At 48.4% G+C, this 18,963-nt stretch overlaps 1 protein-coding gene across 1 annotated transcript in view; it reads left to right on the top strand.

Annotated features, from left to right (window-relative positions):
- The first annotated feature begins 9,286 nt into the window (after positions 1–9,286).
- Positions 9,287–18,963, top strand: part of LOC119956057 (mitochondrial import inner membrane translocase subunit Tim23-like) — a 46,301-nt gene continuing 36,624 nt past the window's right edge. Inside the window, exon 1 of the mRNA XM_038782864.1 lies at positions 9,287–9,498. Coding sequence (XP_038638792.1) covers positions 9,378–9,498 — 121 coding nt within the window. The 5' untranslated portion in view covers positions 9,287–9,377. The remainder of the gene's footprint in view (positions 9,499–18,963) is intronic.

The raw sequence follows: 18,963 nt of genomic DNA, 5'->3' as shown, positions 1-18,963 counted from the left end.
GATATGGAGGGGGGTTGCAGGATTCTGACACAGCAACAGTAAAGGGACGGTGATGTAGTTCCAAGTCAGGAAGGCGAGTAACTTGGAGAGGAACACTCAGGTGGTGGTGTTCCCATGCGTCTGATGCCCTCGGTTGTCCGAATGATAAAGGTTACGGGTTTGGAAGATGCTAAGGAGCCTCGGTGAGTTGAAACATCTTGTAGAATGTATGCAGGGCTGCCACTGTAGTGTAGAGAGTGAATGTGTGTGGATGGGGTGCCAATCAAGCGGGCTGCTTTGTCCTGGATGGTGTAGAGCTTCTCGAGTATTGTTGAAGCTGCACTCATCCAGGTACTATGCAACCAACAATGTACCTCTGGAGTGTAATCACAATGGTAATATAGGAAACACGACTGGATATGTATGTGCACAGTCATTGAAGAGTAGTGGCACAGTAGTTAGCACTGTTGCTTCACAGCGCCAGGGTGCTGGATTCGATTCCTGGTTTGGGTCACTGTCTGTGCGGAGTCTGCACGCTCTCCCCGTGTCTGCGTGGGTTTCCTCCGGGCGCTCTGGTTTCCTCCCACAACTCCCGAAAGACGTGCTTGTGAGGTGAATTGGACATTCCGAATTCTCCCTCTGTGTACCCGAACAGATGCCAGAGTGTGGCGACTAGGGGCTTTTCACGGTAACTTCATTGCAGTGTGTGATGAATGTTATCAGTAGCTGATATAATGGTACCTTACCTTTAATGCATTGGCCCTTTAAGACCGGGCTTGGAACCCTGGGGGACTCCGCCTCTGGCTCCGCCCCCAGGAAACGGTATATAAGATAAGGCTCACTCAGGCAACATGTGATGAGCACATTTCTCGGCTGCTGTAGTTCTCAGATGATTAAAGCCTTTGAATCATCTATCTGCTCTTCTGTGTCGTGATTGAGGGTATCTCACAATGTTAATGTAAGCCTGCTTGTGACACTAATGAAGATTATTTTTAGATTAAGCAAGCAATAAGGCAAAAGCTTTTGTTGGCTTTGCAAATAGAGGAATAGTAAAGCATGGAAATTATGATGAACCTTTAGAAAACTCTGAGAATGGTTCCGGGGATGAGGGACTTCAGCAAGGAGGACAGATTGGCAAAGCTGGGGCCTTTCGGGAGGAGGGTTGATCGAGGTGTTCAAAATCATGAGGAGTCGGGGACAGAGTACAGAGGGAGAAACGGCTCCCTTGGTGGAAGGATCAAGAACCAAGACTTCAAATGAACTACGGGTGACATGGGGAACTTGTTTTTCAGTGAGTGGTTGAATGTTATCAGTAGCTGATATAATGGTACCGTACCCCTTTAAAACCGGGCTTGGAACCCTGGGGGACTCCGCCTCTGGCTCCGCCCCCAGGAAACGGTATATAAGATAAGGCTCACTCAGGCAACATGTGATGGAGACAGATTCAATTGTGGCTTTCGAAGAGGAGTTGGATAATTATCAGCAGAGAATACAGGGGAAAGGCAGGGAGCGGAACTTTCCGAGTAACTCAGACAGAGATCCAGCCCAGCACAATGGGCCGAATGGCCTCCTTCTGTATTGTACTACTTTAGGTTTCTGAAGGGGTGGTTGTAGAACATAGAACATTACAGCGCAGTACGGGCCCTTCGGTCCTCGATGTTGCGCCGACTCGTGAAACCATCTGAAGCCTATCTGACCTACACTATTCCATTTTCATCCATATGTCTAGCCAGTAACCACTTAAATGCCCTTAGATTTGGCGAGCCTACTACTGTTGCAGGCAGGGCGTTCCACACCCCTACTACTCTCTGAGTAAAGAAACTGCCTCTGACATCTGTCCTATATCTACCACCCCTCAATTTAAACCTATGTCCCCTCGTGTTGGTCATCATCATCCGGGGAAAAAGACTCTCACTGTCCACCCTATCTAACCCTCTGACTATCTTGTATGTCTCTATTAAGTCACCTCTCAGCCTTCTCCTCTAACGAAAACAACCTCAAGTCCCTGAGCCTTTCCTCGTAAGACCTTCCCTCCATACCAGGCAACATCCTAGTAAATCTCCTCTGAACCCTTTCCAAAGCTTCCACATCCTTCCTATAATGTGGTGACCAGAACTGCACGCAGTACTCCAGGTGCGGCCGCACCAAAGTTTTGTACAGCTGCAGCATGACCTCGTGGCTCCGAAACTCAATCCCCCTACTGATGAAGGCTAGCACACCATATGCCTTCTTAACAGCCCTATTAACCTGGGTGGCAATTTTCAGGGATTTATGTACCTGGATGCCGAGATCTCTGTTCATCTACACTACCAAGAATCTTGCCATTAGCCCAGTACTCTGCATTCCTGTTACTCCTTCCAAAGTGAACCCCCTCACACTTTTCCGCATTAAACTCCATCTGCCACCTCTCAGCCCAGCTCTGCAGCTTATCTATGTCCCTCTGTAACCTATAACATCCTTTGAAATTTGGACAGACGCGACACAATTCCTAAAGTGGGTTCAGCCTGCAACATGAACTCTGCCATTGTCTCACACTCTGTTCCACTTGGGTCAGAAGTGTGCCCCAACACCCACAACAGTGAAAACCTCCAACTGAAAGATGAATCCGTAAGTTCAGAGGTAAATTCACCCCTTACATTTATTTATCTACTTGTCCTGCTTGTAACCAACAAGATTTAGTCTGAAATGAAAGTTTTGGGTGATACTCCAGTTCGCCAACCACAGTAGGCAACCCAAGTATTCAAGAGAGACGCACTGGGGTTTAAATGAGCCAGCCCACGAGAATGGGCATGGGGATCGCAATATGCAATTAATCCTCACTGTTGTTTGTGATCCTGTCTTACTTAACTGCCATGTTCAGTGAATACCACCCACACTGTTCGCTGGAGGCACATATCAACACGGGTCTCAATACCACACAGAGCCAAAGCTATTTAAAGCAGTCGTTCCCAACCCTATCCTTTATGGGGATCACTGATCGCCATCAAAAGCTTTTGAGGACCACCACATCCACAATCCGTTTTAAACATTATTTTTTGCGTAGCCAAAGCCTGACCGGAGTTGAACTTGTATATCTCTAATAGTTTCTGATGCACACTCACAAATACATTTCTGGCCGCTACTACCCGATTCCCTGACACATGATGCCATCGCTTCCCTGGCCTTCTTCGCAAGTCCCCACAGCTGCTCTCTCTCGGGTGGGCAGGCCTCGAGCCGCGACGACCGCGTGCGCTCCTGGCTGCTGTTGACTTTCTGGCCCGGTGGCCTCTGCTCTTTTTGGTTGGTTGTCCGCCCTGCCATCCTCAGCCCTGGCCTGGAGGCACGGTGGCGCAGTGGTTGGCACTGCTGCACCACGGCGCCGAGGACCCGGGTTCGATCCCGGCCCCGGGTCACTATCCGTGTGGAGTTTGCACGTTCTCCCCGTGTCTGCGTGGGTCTCACCCCCACAACCCAAAGATGTGCAGGGTAGGTGGATTGGCCACGCTAAATTGGGCCTTAATTGGAAACAACAAATTGGGTAGACCCTATGCTCCCCTCAACGGCCATTGGCCAGTGCCTCTGTCTTGCTGAAGACCTCGCATGCTCGCACCCCAATGTCAGGTCGGTGAACTCTCGTCTACATCAGGCTGCTCGCCCGACCAAGCACCAGAAACCTGTCTGAGGCTTTGCACCTCTAATCAATGAAAGTTGGGAAACTTTACACCAATTCAGGAGATCTGTATCTGAACTGCTCTAAGTTTCTATCACCTCTCAACGGCCACCAATTAGAGCCCAACATTCTTCTGTATAGAGCTCATTCAAATTTCTTGAGTCTATCAACAACTTTAGAGCTACCAAGGTTCCGATTGGTGTTCCCTCCACAAGTCACCTCGCCTACTGGGACACACCCCCCCACCCCCCCACCCCCCCACCCACCACCACCATTGGCCGGGGCCTACTGAAAGTCTACCTCTGGTCACACTATTTAATTACAGGGATTAATATATTGCTAAAAAGTGCAAAAAAATAGTTTTCCAAGGATTACAAGGTACGCGTTATTTTTATTTTCTGCCTGTTTTTATTTTCACGGTCCTTTATCGGACACACAAACCACCTGCAGTACCCTCGCCGACCACTGGAGGCTGGAAACCACTGACAGGGAGGTGCATGGTGGCTGCAAGAAGTGGTAGGAGTCCTTGCAAAGTTGACATTGTGCTGTGATTTATTTCAGGGTCCAATCAACTAAATAGAATAACAGAAATTAATTGAGGGATGAACTAAAAGGGGCCACACCTGGTAGGGGCACTGCCCATAAATAACAACGAGCAATGGAAACTTATCAACATCAAATCAAAATGTGATGAGGGGTTGATATGACCATAAGGCATCGGAGCAGAATTAGGCCACTCGGCCCATCGAGTCTGCTCCGCCATTCAATCATGGCTGATATGTTCTCATCCCCATTCTCCTGTCTTCTCACCATAACCCTTGATCCCCTTATTAATCAAGAACCTATCTATCTCTGTCTTAAAGACACTCAATGATTTGGCCTCCACAGCCTTCTGCGGCAAAGGGTTCTACAGATTCACCGCCCTCTGGTTGAAGAAATCCCTCCTCATCTCTGTTTTAAAGGATCGTCCCTTTAGTCTGAGATGGTGTCCTCTGATTCTAGCTTTTCCTACAAGTGGTAACATCCTCTCCACATCCACTCTATCCAGGCCTCGCAGTATCCTGTAAGTTTCAATAAGATCCCCCCATATCCTTCCAAACTCCAACGAGTACAGACCCAGAGTCCTGAACCATTCCTCATATGACAAGATCTTCATTCCAGGGATCATTCTCGTGAACCTCCTCTGGACCCTTTCCAAGGCCAGCACATCCTTCCTTAGATACAGGGCCCAAAACTGCTCACAATACTCCAAATGGGGTCTGACCAGAGCCTTATACAGCCTCAGAAGTACATCCCTGGTCTTGTATTCTAGCAGCTGGCGGGAACTCTGTGCGCAGGGTCGGGGGGCGGACTGTGGGGGTGAGTGCTCCAACCCCGGGGGGGGGGGGGGGGGGGGTGGTCACCGATGGGGCCTGGCCCGCGATCGGGGCCCTCTGATTGGCGAGCTAGCCTCTCGCTCCCCGGGCCTATTTTCTTCCGCGCCGGCCCCTGAACTCCCGCGCCATGTTGCGTCGGGGCCGGCACGTTGAGGGAGGCCACCGTGCCCCTCCCCCCCACCTCACTCCCGTTCACTGGCTGACTTAAACCAGCCAGCGTGGAGGCCCCTCCCGCTTCTGCTTTGCAAGCACAGGACCTTCACCTTCACGCTGTACCTACGGAAACAGTTACTACTCTTGGCAGCTCACTCGCCTTTGGTGTAGGCCTCCATGACCTATGATCCCGATCCAGTTTGTATCGAGAGGGATCGTCCCCCTCCCCCAATAGCTCAGCCAACATAGTGGCAAAATACTCTGTCGGCCTCGGGCCTTCCACCCCTTCGGGCAGACCCACGATCCTCAGATTCTGCCGCCTGGATCTGTTTTCCAGGTCTTCTATTTTGGCTCACAGACCCTTGTTGGTCTCTATCACCCTCCGCAGCTCCTTCTTCATCGAGGTGAGTTGATCACTGTGCTGCGATAATGCCTCTTCCACTTCCTTCAGTGTCTCACCTTGCTCCCGCACCTCCGTCGCTGCGCTCGATACCACCACCCTCACCGGGGCAATCGCCTCCTCCACCAGCACTTTCAATACCGCCCCCATCTCCTTCTTCATCGCTTCCATGTGCTTTGTGGACTGTTTTTCAAGTTCCACGGCCATCACCGTGGTAATTTCTTCTGCCGTGAGCAATGTGGCCTCCCTTCGTGCTCCAGCCTCCGCTTTCCTTGCAGTCCCCGCCCTGACCTTTCCACTCCCCGGCGGACTTCCATTAACTACTTTTTTGACGACTGTTTTTTTCCCCCCAACTTGGCTATCTCTCTCGCTGTGCCTTTTTACAGCTTTTTCAGCCTCCGTTGCCCCAGGGACCAGGCGTTAAGACCACAAAAATTCCGTTCCCGAACGGGAGCCCTCCAGTGTGCGGCTGCCTCCCGCCCGCCGTCACCGGAAGTCCTCCGGCTCCCCCCCTTCTTAAACAGCGGTGTTACATTTGCCACTTTCCAGTCCTTTGGGACCCTTCCTGCCTCCAGTGATTCCTGAAAGATCACCACCAGTGCCTCCACAATTTCCTCAGCTATCTCTTTTAGGACCCTGGGGTGTAGACTATTCGGTCCAGGTTGACTTAGCCACCTTCAGACCTTTCAGTTTCCCCAGAACCTTCTCCTTAGTGATGGCCACTGCACTCACCTCTGCCCCGATTCTCCTGGAGCTTTGGCATCCCACTGGTGTCTTCGACCGTGAAGACTGATGATAAAACAATCCAATGCCCTGCGGTGCCCACGGAATGCTCCCTCTCCAGGGACACCCGGCTGCAGAAGAGGAACAGGCAGTCCGGCCAGACGACCTTCTCTGTCGCCCACTGCCTGGACTTGTTAATGGAGAGTTTCGCCAGCACCAGGAGCAGATTCATTAGGAGGCCCTCCGCCTTCCTCGGCCCTCTCTGCACTGGGTAATTTTGCTTTTGGAAATCTGTTGGTTGCAAGCTGTGGTGAATGTACATCATGTAATTCACACTGTATAGTATTGTGTTCACACTGTATAGCATTGTGTCCTTGTCTGTGAGCCGTTGTCGGCTTTGCCCACAGGAGGAGATGAGGAGCTTGTACAGGGCTCCACCCTTGGCTCCGCCCATGGCCCCTCCCACTACCGGAAGTATAATGTGCTGCAGCCTTGTGCGTCTGCCCTCAGTTCTTCTGGTCGCAGGCAGGCTCAGTTGTAAGTCTATTAAAGCCTGTTTACTTCCTATCGTCTCTCGAGTGAATTGATGGTCACATCACAAGCAACACAAATAGATAAATAAATACATTAGCGCCCATTAACAAGCACCCGGATTTTCTGGAAATGCACCGGAGGTCTTAATATTGCACACAGAGAAAAAGAGTGACATCCCTTATCCACAGAAGAAACTGGAGAGCTGGTGGTGAGGGAGAGCTGGGTGTACGTGTTGAAACTATCACCGTGCTTCCAGATGATCCGCCAAGGGGCAGCATGTTGGTGAAAAAGAGGGGGGGGGCAAGGATAGATCCATGAATATGTAACCACAAAACTACCTTCAAGACCTGGCAGATCACTGATCAGGAAATCCCCAAAAGCAATGACACTAACTGCCGGAATAAATAATCCAGCGACTAACCAGTTGGTCTGTCACAATCCCTTTAAATAGCACTGGTAATCAACTATTCCTTTAAAAAAAAAAAATTTGGAGTGCCCAATTCATTTTTACGAATTAAGGGGCAATTTAGCGCGGCCAATCTACCTACCCTGCATATCTTTGGGCTTTGAAACCCACGCAAACATGGGGGGGGGATGTGCAAACTCCACACGGACAGTGGCCCAGATCCGGGATCGAACCTGGGACCACGGCGCCGTGAGGCAGCAGTGCTAACCACTGCACCACCATGCTGCCCCTAAATCATCTATTCCTAAAATAATAGGAGACGCTGGAAATCTAAAATAAAAACAGAAAACGCCGGGACTACCCTGCACTTCTGTTTGTGGAGAGAGAAACTGACCGCATGACTTCTTCATTTATCTCATTTTGTTCCACTTTGGGAGGTCAATGCAGGGCAGTGACTGGATTGTGGACTTTGCAACTGGCAGCCGAGATGTCAAATCAGCATTGCAGTCAGATCTGTGTTGTTATCTCACCACCGCATGTCCTGTCGCCGGCTATGTCCTCACAAATCCCTTAACCAAGTTTGTATCCTTTGCACTTTCCTTTGGGCGTGCAAGTGCACATTCCGTGCCCCAATTTTGATCCTTATGTGATCACAAGGCACCTAAAACACAGGTTCGCGATGACCCAGAGAGAGACACAATGTTCAGAGGTACAGTATCCAGAGACATCAAGCAATGGTCCTGATAGACAATGTTGTCAGAGTGAAAGGCACAAAGTACATTAAGGCTCAGAGAATGAGGTGCAATGTCCAGAGGGAGAAGGGTCAGAGACAATGTTCAGAGAGAGAGAGAGAGAGGTCAATGTCCAGAGAGGAGCTAATGTCCAGAGAAAGAGGGGGCAATGTCCAGAGATTGTACACAGAGAGAGGTCAATGTCCAGAGAGAAAGGGGTTAATGTCAAGAGGCAGTGTCCAGAGAGGGTGATCAGTGTCCAGGGAGAGGGTGATCAGTGTCCAGGGAGAGGGTGATCAGTGTCCAGGGAGAGGGATCAGTGTCCAGAGAGAGGGGTCAGTGTCCAGAGAGGGTGATCAGTGTCCAGAGAGAGGGGTCAGTGTCCAGAGAGGGGTCAGTATCCAGAGAGGGTGATCAGTGTCCAGAGAGAGGGGTCAGTGTCCAGAGAGGGTGATCAGTGTCCAGAGAGAGGGGTCAGTATCCAGAGAGAGGGGTCAGTGTCCAGAGAGAGGGATCAGTGTCCAGAGAGAGGGGTCAGTGTCCAGAGAGGGTGATCAGTGTCCAGACAGAGGGATCAGTGTCCATGGAGAGGGGTCAGTGTCCAGAGAGAGGGATCAGTGTCCAGAGAGAGGGGTCAGTGTCCAGACAGAGGGATCAGTGTCCATAGAGAGGGGTCAGTGTCCAGAGAGAGGGATAGAACATAGAACAGTACAGCACAGAACAGGCCCTTCGGCCCTCGATGTTGTGCCGAGCAATGATCACCCTACTTAAACCCACGTAACCCGTATACCCGTAACCCAACAATCCCCCCCATTAACCTTACACTACGGGCAATTTAGCATGGCCAATCCACCTAACCCGCACATCTTTGGACTGTGGGAGGAAACCGGAGCACCCGGAGGAAACCCACGCACACACGGGGAGGACGTGCAGACTCCACACAGACAGTGACCCAGCCGGGAATCGAACCTGGGACCCTGGAGCTGTGAAGCATTGATGCTAACCACCATGCTACCGTGAGGCCCCATCAGTGTCCAGAGAGAGGGGTCAGTGTCCAGAGAGAGGGGTCAGTGTCCAGACAGAGTGTCCAGAGGAATGGTCGCCATGATGAGGGAATGGGGTCAATGGCCGGAGAGTTTTCCGGCTGACCGGCTCGGGAAGCTGATTAAACAGTGATTGGGTTGGTGATGGCGCCGCGGGAAGACGCTTCGCTGCTGACGCTCGGCGGGATGGCGGCGACCTCACCATCATGGCGGCAGAGCCGTGACCGTCACGTGACGTTGACGCCGTAAAGTGAGATGGCCAGGCCGCCGCAAAGTGTCGCGCGGTTGCTATGGTTTCCACGCGGTCAGTGAGTGCGGGGCCCGGCGGGAGGTGACGGCGATTCCGCTGCGGCGAAAGCAGAGAGAGAGAGAGAGATAGCGGGATGGACAACTCGGGCACCGGGGGAGGGCTGCGCGCTGGTTTCGGCCTCTTCAGCGGCGGAGGAGCCGGCGGTGCCGCCGCCGCCCCGGACTATTCTCAACCCGACCTTTCCCGTGTCCCCTGTGAGTACGACAGCGAGGCCTGGCTGAGTAGGCCGCACGGCACCGAGCAGGCATCACTAACCAGTATTACAACTAGTTATAACAAGCCCGACTTACTCTAACTAGTGTAACTCGCGACACTAGTAGTATGGTTGGTATAATGTGTGACACTAGTGAAACGTGTGATACTCCAGTGCTATAACTAGTGAAACGTGGCTATGTTAGTATAACTAGTGAAACAGGTGACGCGCTAGTATAACTAGTGAAATGTGTTACGCCGGTGTCATGACTAGTGAAACGTATGACACGCTAGTATAACTAATAAAATGTGTGATGCCAGTGGCATAACTAGTGAAACATGTGTCATGCCAATGCTCTAACTAGTGAAAAGTGTGACATGCTAGTATAACTAGTGAAACATGTGGTACTGTAACTAGAGAAACATATGAAATGTCAGTGTTGTAACTAGTGAAATGTGTGAAATGCCAGTGTTGTAACTAGTGAAACGTGTGAAACACCAGTGTTGTAACTAGTGAAACGCCAGTGTTGTAACTAGTGAAACGTGTGAAATGCCAGTGTTGTAACTAGTGAAATGTGTGAAACGCCAGTGTTGTAACTTGTGAAACGCCAGTGTTGTAACTAGTGAAACATATGAAATGCCAGTGTTGTAACTAGTGAAATGTGTGAAATGCCAGTGTTGTACCTAGTGAAACGCCAGTGTTTTAACTAGTGAAATGTGTGAAACGCCAGCATTGTAACTTGTGAAATGCCAGCGTTGTAGCTGTAGTGTTGTGCATCGGTCTCACCCCCACCACCCAAAGATGTACAGGGTAGGTGAATTGGCCATGCTAAATTGCCCTTTAAAAAATGTCAAAATAGTATTATATCTAGTGAAATGTGAGCGTAACCTTCAAATACTCCAGTAGGATAACTTGTTATACTTTTGTAGCATAACTTGTAATGCTCAAGTGGCATAACTAGTATAACCTGATGCTCGATTAAGATAACTTAATACCTGTGGTAGTACAGCAACAGTGTTCTGGAGGATTACAGAAAGCCTTTCCTGATGAGTTCCACGTGAGGTTATTATGCAACATTAGGATTCATTGAGTTGGTTGTAATGTTCACATGGATTGAGCATTTGCCACCAGATCTGGAACTATATTCATAGAATTTACAATGCAGAAGGAGGCCATTCGGCCCATCGACTACACCGGCTCTTTGAAAGAGCACCCTACCCAAGCCCACACCTCCTCCCTATCCCCATAACCCAGTAACCCCACCCAACACTAAGGGCAATTTTGGACACTAAGGGCAATTTAGCATGGCCAATCCACCTAACCACATCTTTGGACTGTGGGAGGAAACCGGAGCACCCGGAGGAAACCCACGCAGACACGGGGAGAACGTGCAGACTCCACACAGACAGTGACCCAAGCTGGGAATCGAACCTGGGGCCCTGGAGCTGTGAAGCAATTGTGCTAACCACAATGCTACTGTGCTGTCCGGTATATTGTGGTTCCTTCACTGGATAAAAGCAGATTACTGCAGATGCTGGAATCTGAAACCAAAAGCTTTGACAAAGGGTCATCTGGACTCAACTTTAGCTCTTTTCTCTCCCTACAGATGCTGCCAGACCTGCTGAGATTTTCCAGCATTTTCTTCCTTGTGGTTCCTTCACTGTTGCTGGGTCAAAATCCTGGAACTCCCTCCCTGACAGCACTGTGGCTGCACCTTCACCACAGGCACTGCAATGGTTCAAGAAGGCATCTCACCACTACCTTCTCGAAGACGATTAGGGATGGGCAGCAAATGCTGGCCGCACCTGCAACGGACACATTCTGCAAAAGAGTTTTTAAAAGGCGGAAAACCAAGTAGAAAGGATTGATTTGCATTTGGTAGCCACTGGGTCTCTCAAATGCTTCACGGTCAACAAATTATTTTTGAAGTCTAGTTGTGGTTGTAATGTATGAAATTCAGCAGACAATTTGTGCTCCACACCAGACACAACACTGATGTGGCAATGACTAGGAGTTTGTGTACTGATAGAACATTACAGCGCAGTACAGGCCCTTCGGCCCTCGATGTTGCGCCGACCTGTGAAACCAATCTAAAGCCCATCTACACTATTCCCTTATCATCCATATGCCTATCCAATGACTATTTGAATGCCCTTAGTGTTGGCGAGTCCACTACTGTTGCAGGCAGGGCATTCCACACCCTTACTCTCTGAGTAAAGAACCTACCTCTGACATCTGTCCTATATTTATTTCCCCTCAATTTAAAGCTGTGTCCCCTCGTGCTAGACATCACCATCCGAGGAAAAAGGCTCTCACTGTCCACCCTATCTATTCCTCTGATCATCTTGTATGCCTCAATTAAGTCACCTCTTAACTTTCGTCTCTCTAACGAAAACAGCCTCAAGTCCCTCAGCCTTCCCTCCATACCAGGCAACATTCTGGTAAATCTCCTCTGCACCCTTTCCAATGCTTCCACATCCTTCCTATAATGCGACAACCAGAATTGCTCGCAATACTCCAAATGCAGCCGCACCAGAGTTTTGGACAGCTGCAACATGACCTCATGGCTCCGAAACTCAATTCCTCTACCAATAAAAGCTAACACACCGTACGCCTTCTTAATGACCAGGACACTGGTCATCTTCAGAATAGTGCCATGTGGTATTTTGCATCCACCCAAGCAAAGACATTGGTTTAAGGTCTCATCAGAAAATCTATTACGCCGCACAGTTGTGCATCTTATGGCTGACCAGGAGAGTTGTTTGGATGTCCAATTGCAAAGTGATTAGAATGTGCACTGAGTTTTTGGTGGGGGTAGTTGATGTAGGTGGAGGGGCAGTGAGGGCTTGCATTGATGAATTGCCACTTGCATTTATGTATCTTTAAAGACAACAAAATGGTTCAAGGTGTCTTGGTGAATGGTAGGATGTGAGAGAAAAAACTGAATAGTGCACCAAGGTTCTGTCCCTATGGAATCAGTCTGAGGTGGAACCACAGCAAGGGGTATGGAGTTGGTACTGGAACAGAGAAAGATGGCTTTCTAAATTAAAATTTAGAGTACCCAATTCATTTTTTCCAATTGAGGGGCAATTTAGCCTGGCCAATCCACCTACCCTGCACATCTTTAGGTTTGTTGGGGTAAAACCCACGCAGACACGGGGAGAATGTGCAAACTCCACATGGACAGTGACCCAGAGTCGGGATCGAACCTGGGACCTCGGCGCTGTTGCTAACCACTGCGCCACCTTGGCTTTCCAACTTGAAGCTGAAGTACTAACAACTGGGGATTTTTATACTGAGATATATAATTACTGGATGGTTAAGTCAATGCTGTACAGGCTCTCAAGGACTTGCGCTGTGCAGAAGTGGAGTAATTATAATCTTTATTGTCACAAGTAGGCGTACATTAAAACTGCAATGAAGTTACTGTGAAAAGCCCCTCGTCCCCACATTCTGGCACCTGTTCGGGTACACAGAGGGAGAATTCAGAATGTCCAAATTACCTAACAAGCACGTCTTTTGCGACTTGTGGGAGGAAACTGGAGCGCCCGGAGGAAACCCACAGGGAGAAAGTGCAAACTCCGCACAGCCAGTGACCCAAGCCAGGAATCGAACCTGGGACTGTGAAGCAACAGTGCTACCCACTGTGCTACCGTGCTGCCCCAGAATTTGCGGGTGTTATGTGGTGGATTGAAAGCAATACAGGATATTCTATCTGTAGAATTCGCATCACTGACTGTATTTGCAAAAAATGCACAAGGTCAGGTCTTCGGGATTAGTTTCTCTCCTCTCCCAATTCCAGCCCCACGTAGACCAGCTCCATAAGCCATTTGTGGTATCCTTTTAGTTTGGATTTATAGCACATTTGGGTTGTGGCAAGGTGATGGGTGTTATTTTGTTATCTAAACATCACATACACAGTCTCTCTGAGAAATAGTTTTTCGGGCTCCTTCTAAAATAATTGCCTGGTGGTCAATTTATCTACCTTTTAGGTCTGAGGAGACTCTCGCCATAATCTGTATCCCAAGACAGGATAACTTGCAGCATGTTTTTATTGCAGTTGCTTTTGGGCTGAAATTGTTTAAATGGCTGGTACATGCTGGCTGCCAGAGGTGAGGGGAGAGTAACTGCCTTTTACTCTAGGCAGGTTGGAGTCCTGCCTATCACCAAACAAGGTGGATGGTTCTCAATATCCCATTCCCACAACATTGCTGCTGGAGTTACTCAATACCGTCCTAGCCACAACCATCTTCAGCTGCGTCATCAATGACCTTCCCTCCAACACAAGGCCAGAAATGGGGGATGCTCACTGAAGATTACACAATTTGTGACTCCCAAGGTATGGAAGGAAGCAGCCCATGTCCACATGTAGCAAGACATGGACAGCATTCAGGTTTGGGCTGGTAAATAGCAAGTAACATTCACGCCACGCAAATGTTAAGAAACAAAAAGGTTAGTAAACCTTGGTAGGGGCTACTTATCGGTTACCAAACAGTAGTGGTAGTGTGGGGCATGGTATTAATCGGGAGATTATAGAAGCAGGTAGCTTGGGTTGTGTAGCAATCATGTTTACTTCAGTTTACACACAGACTGGATAAACCTAATGAGTACTGATGCTGTGGAGGGCAAGTTTCTGGAGATGGTTTTCCAGAGCAGTACATTGAGGAACTGATGGAGCAGGCTGTTTTAGATCTAGTAAGTGTACGGGCTCGAAAGGGACAATGCTGGAAAATCTCAGCAGGTCTGGCAGCATCTGTAGGGAGAGAAAAGAGCTAACGTTTCGAGTCCGTTGACTCTTTGTCAAAGCAATGTACGGGCTAATTGATAATCTTATAAAAGAACCTTTAGGGATCATAGCATGTTAGAATTTTACATTGAAAGTGAAGTAGTCCAGAGATGTGCAAGTTAGGTGGTTTGGCCATGCTAAAGTGCCCCTCAGATACTAAAGATGTGCCGGTTAGATGGGATTACGGGAATAGGGTGGGGAAGTGGGCCCAGGTAGGGTGCTCTTTCAGAGGGTCGGTGCAGACTCGATGGGCTGCATTGCCTCCTTTAGCACTGTAGGAATTCTACGAGTCCTATGGATTCAATCTGAAGCCAAGGTGTTACATTTGAACAAAGGCAATTGGCTGAGGTGGCTTGGGAAAATATATTAAAGCGTATGACGGTACATAGACAATGGATAGCATTTAAAGAATTATTGCATAATTTTTACAGCAATTGTACATTCCTTCAAGACACAAAAAAAACCCAAAAGTCAGTCAGCTGTGGTTAACAAAGGAAATTGAGAATAAAAACAAAGTGCCGGGTAAATTCAGCAGGTCTGGCAGCTTACGTGGGGAGAGAAAATAGTTATGTGGACTTGAAATGTTAGCTCTGTTTCTCTCTCTCTCTGCATATGCTGCCAATCCTGCTGTGTCCTTTCAGCAGATTTCAGCACCCAAAGTATTTTGCTTTTATCGTAAAGGAAGTTAAGGATTGTGTAAGACTAAAAGAAAAGGCCTATGATGTTGTTTGAATCTGAGGATTGGGAGGATTTTAGAAAACAGTGACAAACGACCAAGGAACTGGTAAAGAAAAGGAGAATAGAATATGAATGTAAACTAGCAAAAAACATCAAAGTAAATGTTTGGCTAAGACAAACTTGAGTTCATAGGAGAATTTTTTTTTAATGAACATTTTATCGAGGTATTTTTGGTATAGCAACAACAAAATAAACAATGTACATGAAGCTATAAACATAGAGCAAACGCCGTCTTCCTCCCTTACAGGTTCCACCTTTATTAACCCCCTACTCTAAGCTAAACTAACCCCCACCCCCTGCTGACAATTAATTTTCTGCGAAGAAGTCGGCGAACGGTTGCCACCTCTGGGTGAACGCTAACAGTGACCCTCTCGAGGCGAATTTGATATTCTCCAAACAGAGAAAGCTAGCCATGTCCGATAGCCAGGTCTCCGACTTCGGGGGCTTTGAGTCCCTCCAAGCTACAAGCTAATAGTATCCGTCTCCGGGCTATCAGGGAAGCAAAGGCCAGAACGTCTGCCTCTTTCTCCTCCTGGATTCCCGGGTCTTCCGACACCCCGAAAATCGCCACCTCTGGACTCAGTAAAAACCCTTGTTTTTAACACCGTGGACATGACATCTGCAAACCCCTGCCAAAATCCACTAAGCTTCGGACATGCCCAGAACATGTGGACATGGACTGCTGGTCCTCCCGCACATTTTGCACACCAGTCTTCCACCCCAAAGAATCTGCTCATCCGGGCCACTGTCATGTGAGCCCAATGAACGACCTTAAATTGTATCAGGCTGAGCCTGGCACATGTTGCGGACGCGTTGACTCTACTCAACATGTCCACCCATAGACCATTCTCTATCTCTCCTCCCAGCTCCTCCTCCCACTTGCGCTTCAGCTCCTCGGTCTGCGTCTTCTCTGACCCCATAAGTTCCTTGTAAATGTCAGAGACGATCCCTTCTCCTGCCCACCCTCTGGAAACTACCCTGTCCTGAATCCCCCTTCGCGGTAGGAGCGGGAAGGTTGACACCTGTTTACGTAGGAAGTCCCGCGCCTGCAGATACCTGAATTTATTTCCACTTGCCAACCCAAACTTCTCCTCCAGCGCCCTCATACTCGGAAAGCTCCCCTCTATAAACATATCACCCATCCTCTCAATCCCTGCTCTCTGCCATATCCGGAACCCCCATCCATACTTCCTGGGGCAAACCGGTGATTATTACAGATTGGGGACCAGACCGATGCTCCCTCTGCTCCCACATGTCTCCTCCATTGCCCCCAGACTCTCCGGGCCGCCACCACCACGGGGCTGGTGGAGTACCGTGCCGGCGGGTACGGCAGAGGCGCAGTTACCAACGCCCCCAGACTGGTGCCCTTGCATGAAGCCGCCTCTATACGCTCCCATGCCGACCCCTCCCCCACCACCCACTTCCTGATCATGGCTATATTCGTCGCCCAGTAATAGTTATTAAAATTTGGCAGCGTCAGCCCACCCTCTCCCCGACTCCGCTCTAGCATTACCTTCCTTACCCGCGGGGTCTTGCCCGCCCAAACAAAGCCAGTGATCACTTTGTTGACCCGTTTAAAAAAGGACCGCGGAATAAAGATGTGGCGACATTGAAACACGAACAGGAATTATCGGAGAATTTATAATGGGCAATTAGAGAAATGGCAGAAAGACTAAATGTTTACTTTGTGTCTGTCTTCATGCAGAATTTTAAATCCAAGGGACAAGGACGAATGAGGAATTACAGGATATTAGTATTGGGAGGAAGGTTGTAGTGGACAATTTAATGGGAATAAAGATTGATAAATCCCCGGAATCTGATCATTTACATCCCAGAATTGAATGAACTACCTTTGGAGATAATTGGATGCATTGAAACTTGAAGCTCTCGACCTTTCTACTTCATTCCCATTGATATAGACAGAGGTATGTTCTCCACTACGCTTCCTGAAGTCCACGACAATCTCCTTCATTTTGTTGACATTGAGGGCGAGATTATTGTCGTCGCACCAGTTCACCAGATTCTCATTCCTGTATTCTGTACTTTTTTTTTAGGGTGTTGCTAACAGAATTGATAAAGGGAAGTTAGTGGATAAAGTTTCTTTAAAGTTCGATACAGGAGGTTGGTGAGCAAAATTAATAGAATAGGGGGTAATATATTTGCATGGATTAAGATTTGGTTAACAGAACAAAAATAGTAGGAATAAAGAGGTCATTCTCGCGCTGGCAGGCTGTGAAAGTGTAGATGTACAAAGGGTATTCTCATCAATAAGTCACTAAAAGCTAACATGCAGGTTCAGCAACTAATTAGGAAAGTTAATACAAACAGAAAATGCTGGATAAACTCGGGTCTGGCAGCATCTGTGGAGAGAGAAACCGAGACATGACTCTTCAGAACAAAGACATTGAAGTGGATGATCCGCCATGATCATATTGAATGGTGGAGCAGGCTTGATAAGCTGAATGGCCTACCAATGTTGCTATAGACCCCATGTCATGTGAGAGTACCTTTTAAGAAATGAGTGTTTAAGAAATGTACCTTTAAGAAATGGGTGTTTATCAGTGATGTCAGAGTGTGGGTGGAGCTGGGCTGTCTGTCAGCTTTTTACTTTTGTTTTAGGCGGTTTGCTGCAGGGTGTGTTTTAGTTTCATTTTCAAAGCTGGATAGCTGCAGTCACAGCCAGAAGGTGTATGAGTCTCTCTCTCTCTCTCTCTCTCTCTCTCTCTCTCATCTAAAGACTGTAAATCGATCCTTTGTTGATTTAAAACTAATAACTGCTCTCAGTAGTGACTTTAACCTGATTTGCTTCTGTTTATAGGTTTTTTAAAGTCTTATGGATTTTAAAAGGGCAGCTTAAGGATTACTTAGTGTTGTATTCTTTGGGGGTTGTATTTGAATTGATGGTTGCTAAGATGCAGCACGGTAGCATGGTGGTTAGCATAAATGCTTCACAGCTCCAGGGTCCCAGGTTTGATTCTCGGCTGGGTCACTGTCTGTGCGGAGTCTGCACGTCCTCCCCGTGTGTGCGTGGGTTTCCTCCGGGTGCTCCGGTTTCCTCCCACAGTCCAAAGATGTGCGGGTTAGGTGGATTGGCCATGCTAAATTGCCCGTAGTGTCCTAAAAGTAATGTTAAGGAGGGGGTTGTTTGGTTACGGATATCGGGTTGATACGTGGGTTTGAGTAGGGTGATCATTGCTCGGCACAACATCGAGGGCCGGAGGACCTGTTCTGTGCTGTACTGTTCTATGTTCTATGTTCACTGTATGTTTTAAAAAGGTTAACTTGAGTTCATAGAATAAACATTGTTTTGCTTTTAAAAAAATACTTTTCCATTTCTGCTGTACCACACCTGTAGTGTGGGCCGTGTGCTCCCCATACCGCAATCTATTAAAAGTTGTGGGTCAGTGAACTCCACTTTGGGGTTCTCTAAACCCTGGCCCATAACACCCAAGCGAGAATCTTGACCATCTCCCCATGGCATTACAATGACTAACTTCCCCACCATCAACATCTTGGGGATTGTCAATTCCGGAAACTGAACTGCCCCAGCCATATAAATCCTGGTCAGAGAACATAGGAATGCACAAATAGAAGTAGACCATTCAGCCCCTCGAGCCTGTCCCACCATTCAATGAGATCTTGGTTGATCTGTGACCTAACTCCGTACACCTGCCTTTTGCCCATATCCCTCAATGTTTTTGCTTAACAAAAGTCCATCTCTGATTTAAAATGAACAACTGATCTAGCTTCAACTGCTATTTGTGGGTGAGAGTTCCAAACCTCTACCATCCCTTGTGTGAACAAGTGCTTCCTAACCTCCCCCCTGAACAGTCCTCTCATGTTTAGACTGTGCCCCCTAGTTTTGGAACCAGTGGAAATAGTTTATCTTTATCTACCCTGTAAATATCCTGTTAATATCTTGAAGGCTTCGATCAGATCATC

Source organism: Scyliorhinus canicula, chromosome 22 (genome assembly GCF_902713615.1).
Source record: "Scyliorhinus canicula chromosome 22, sScyCan1.1, whole genome shotgun sequence".
Lineage (NCBI taxonomy): Eukaryota > Metazoa > Chordata > Chondrichthyes > Carcharhiniformes > Scyliorhinidae > Scyliorhinus > Scyliorhinus canicula.
This window is presented reverse-complemented; position numbering and strand designations above follow the sequence as displayed.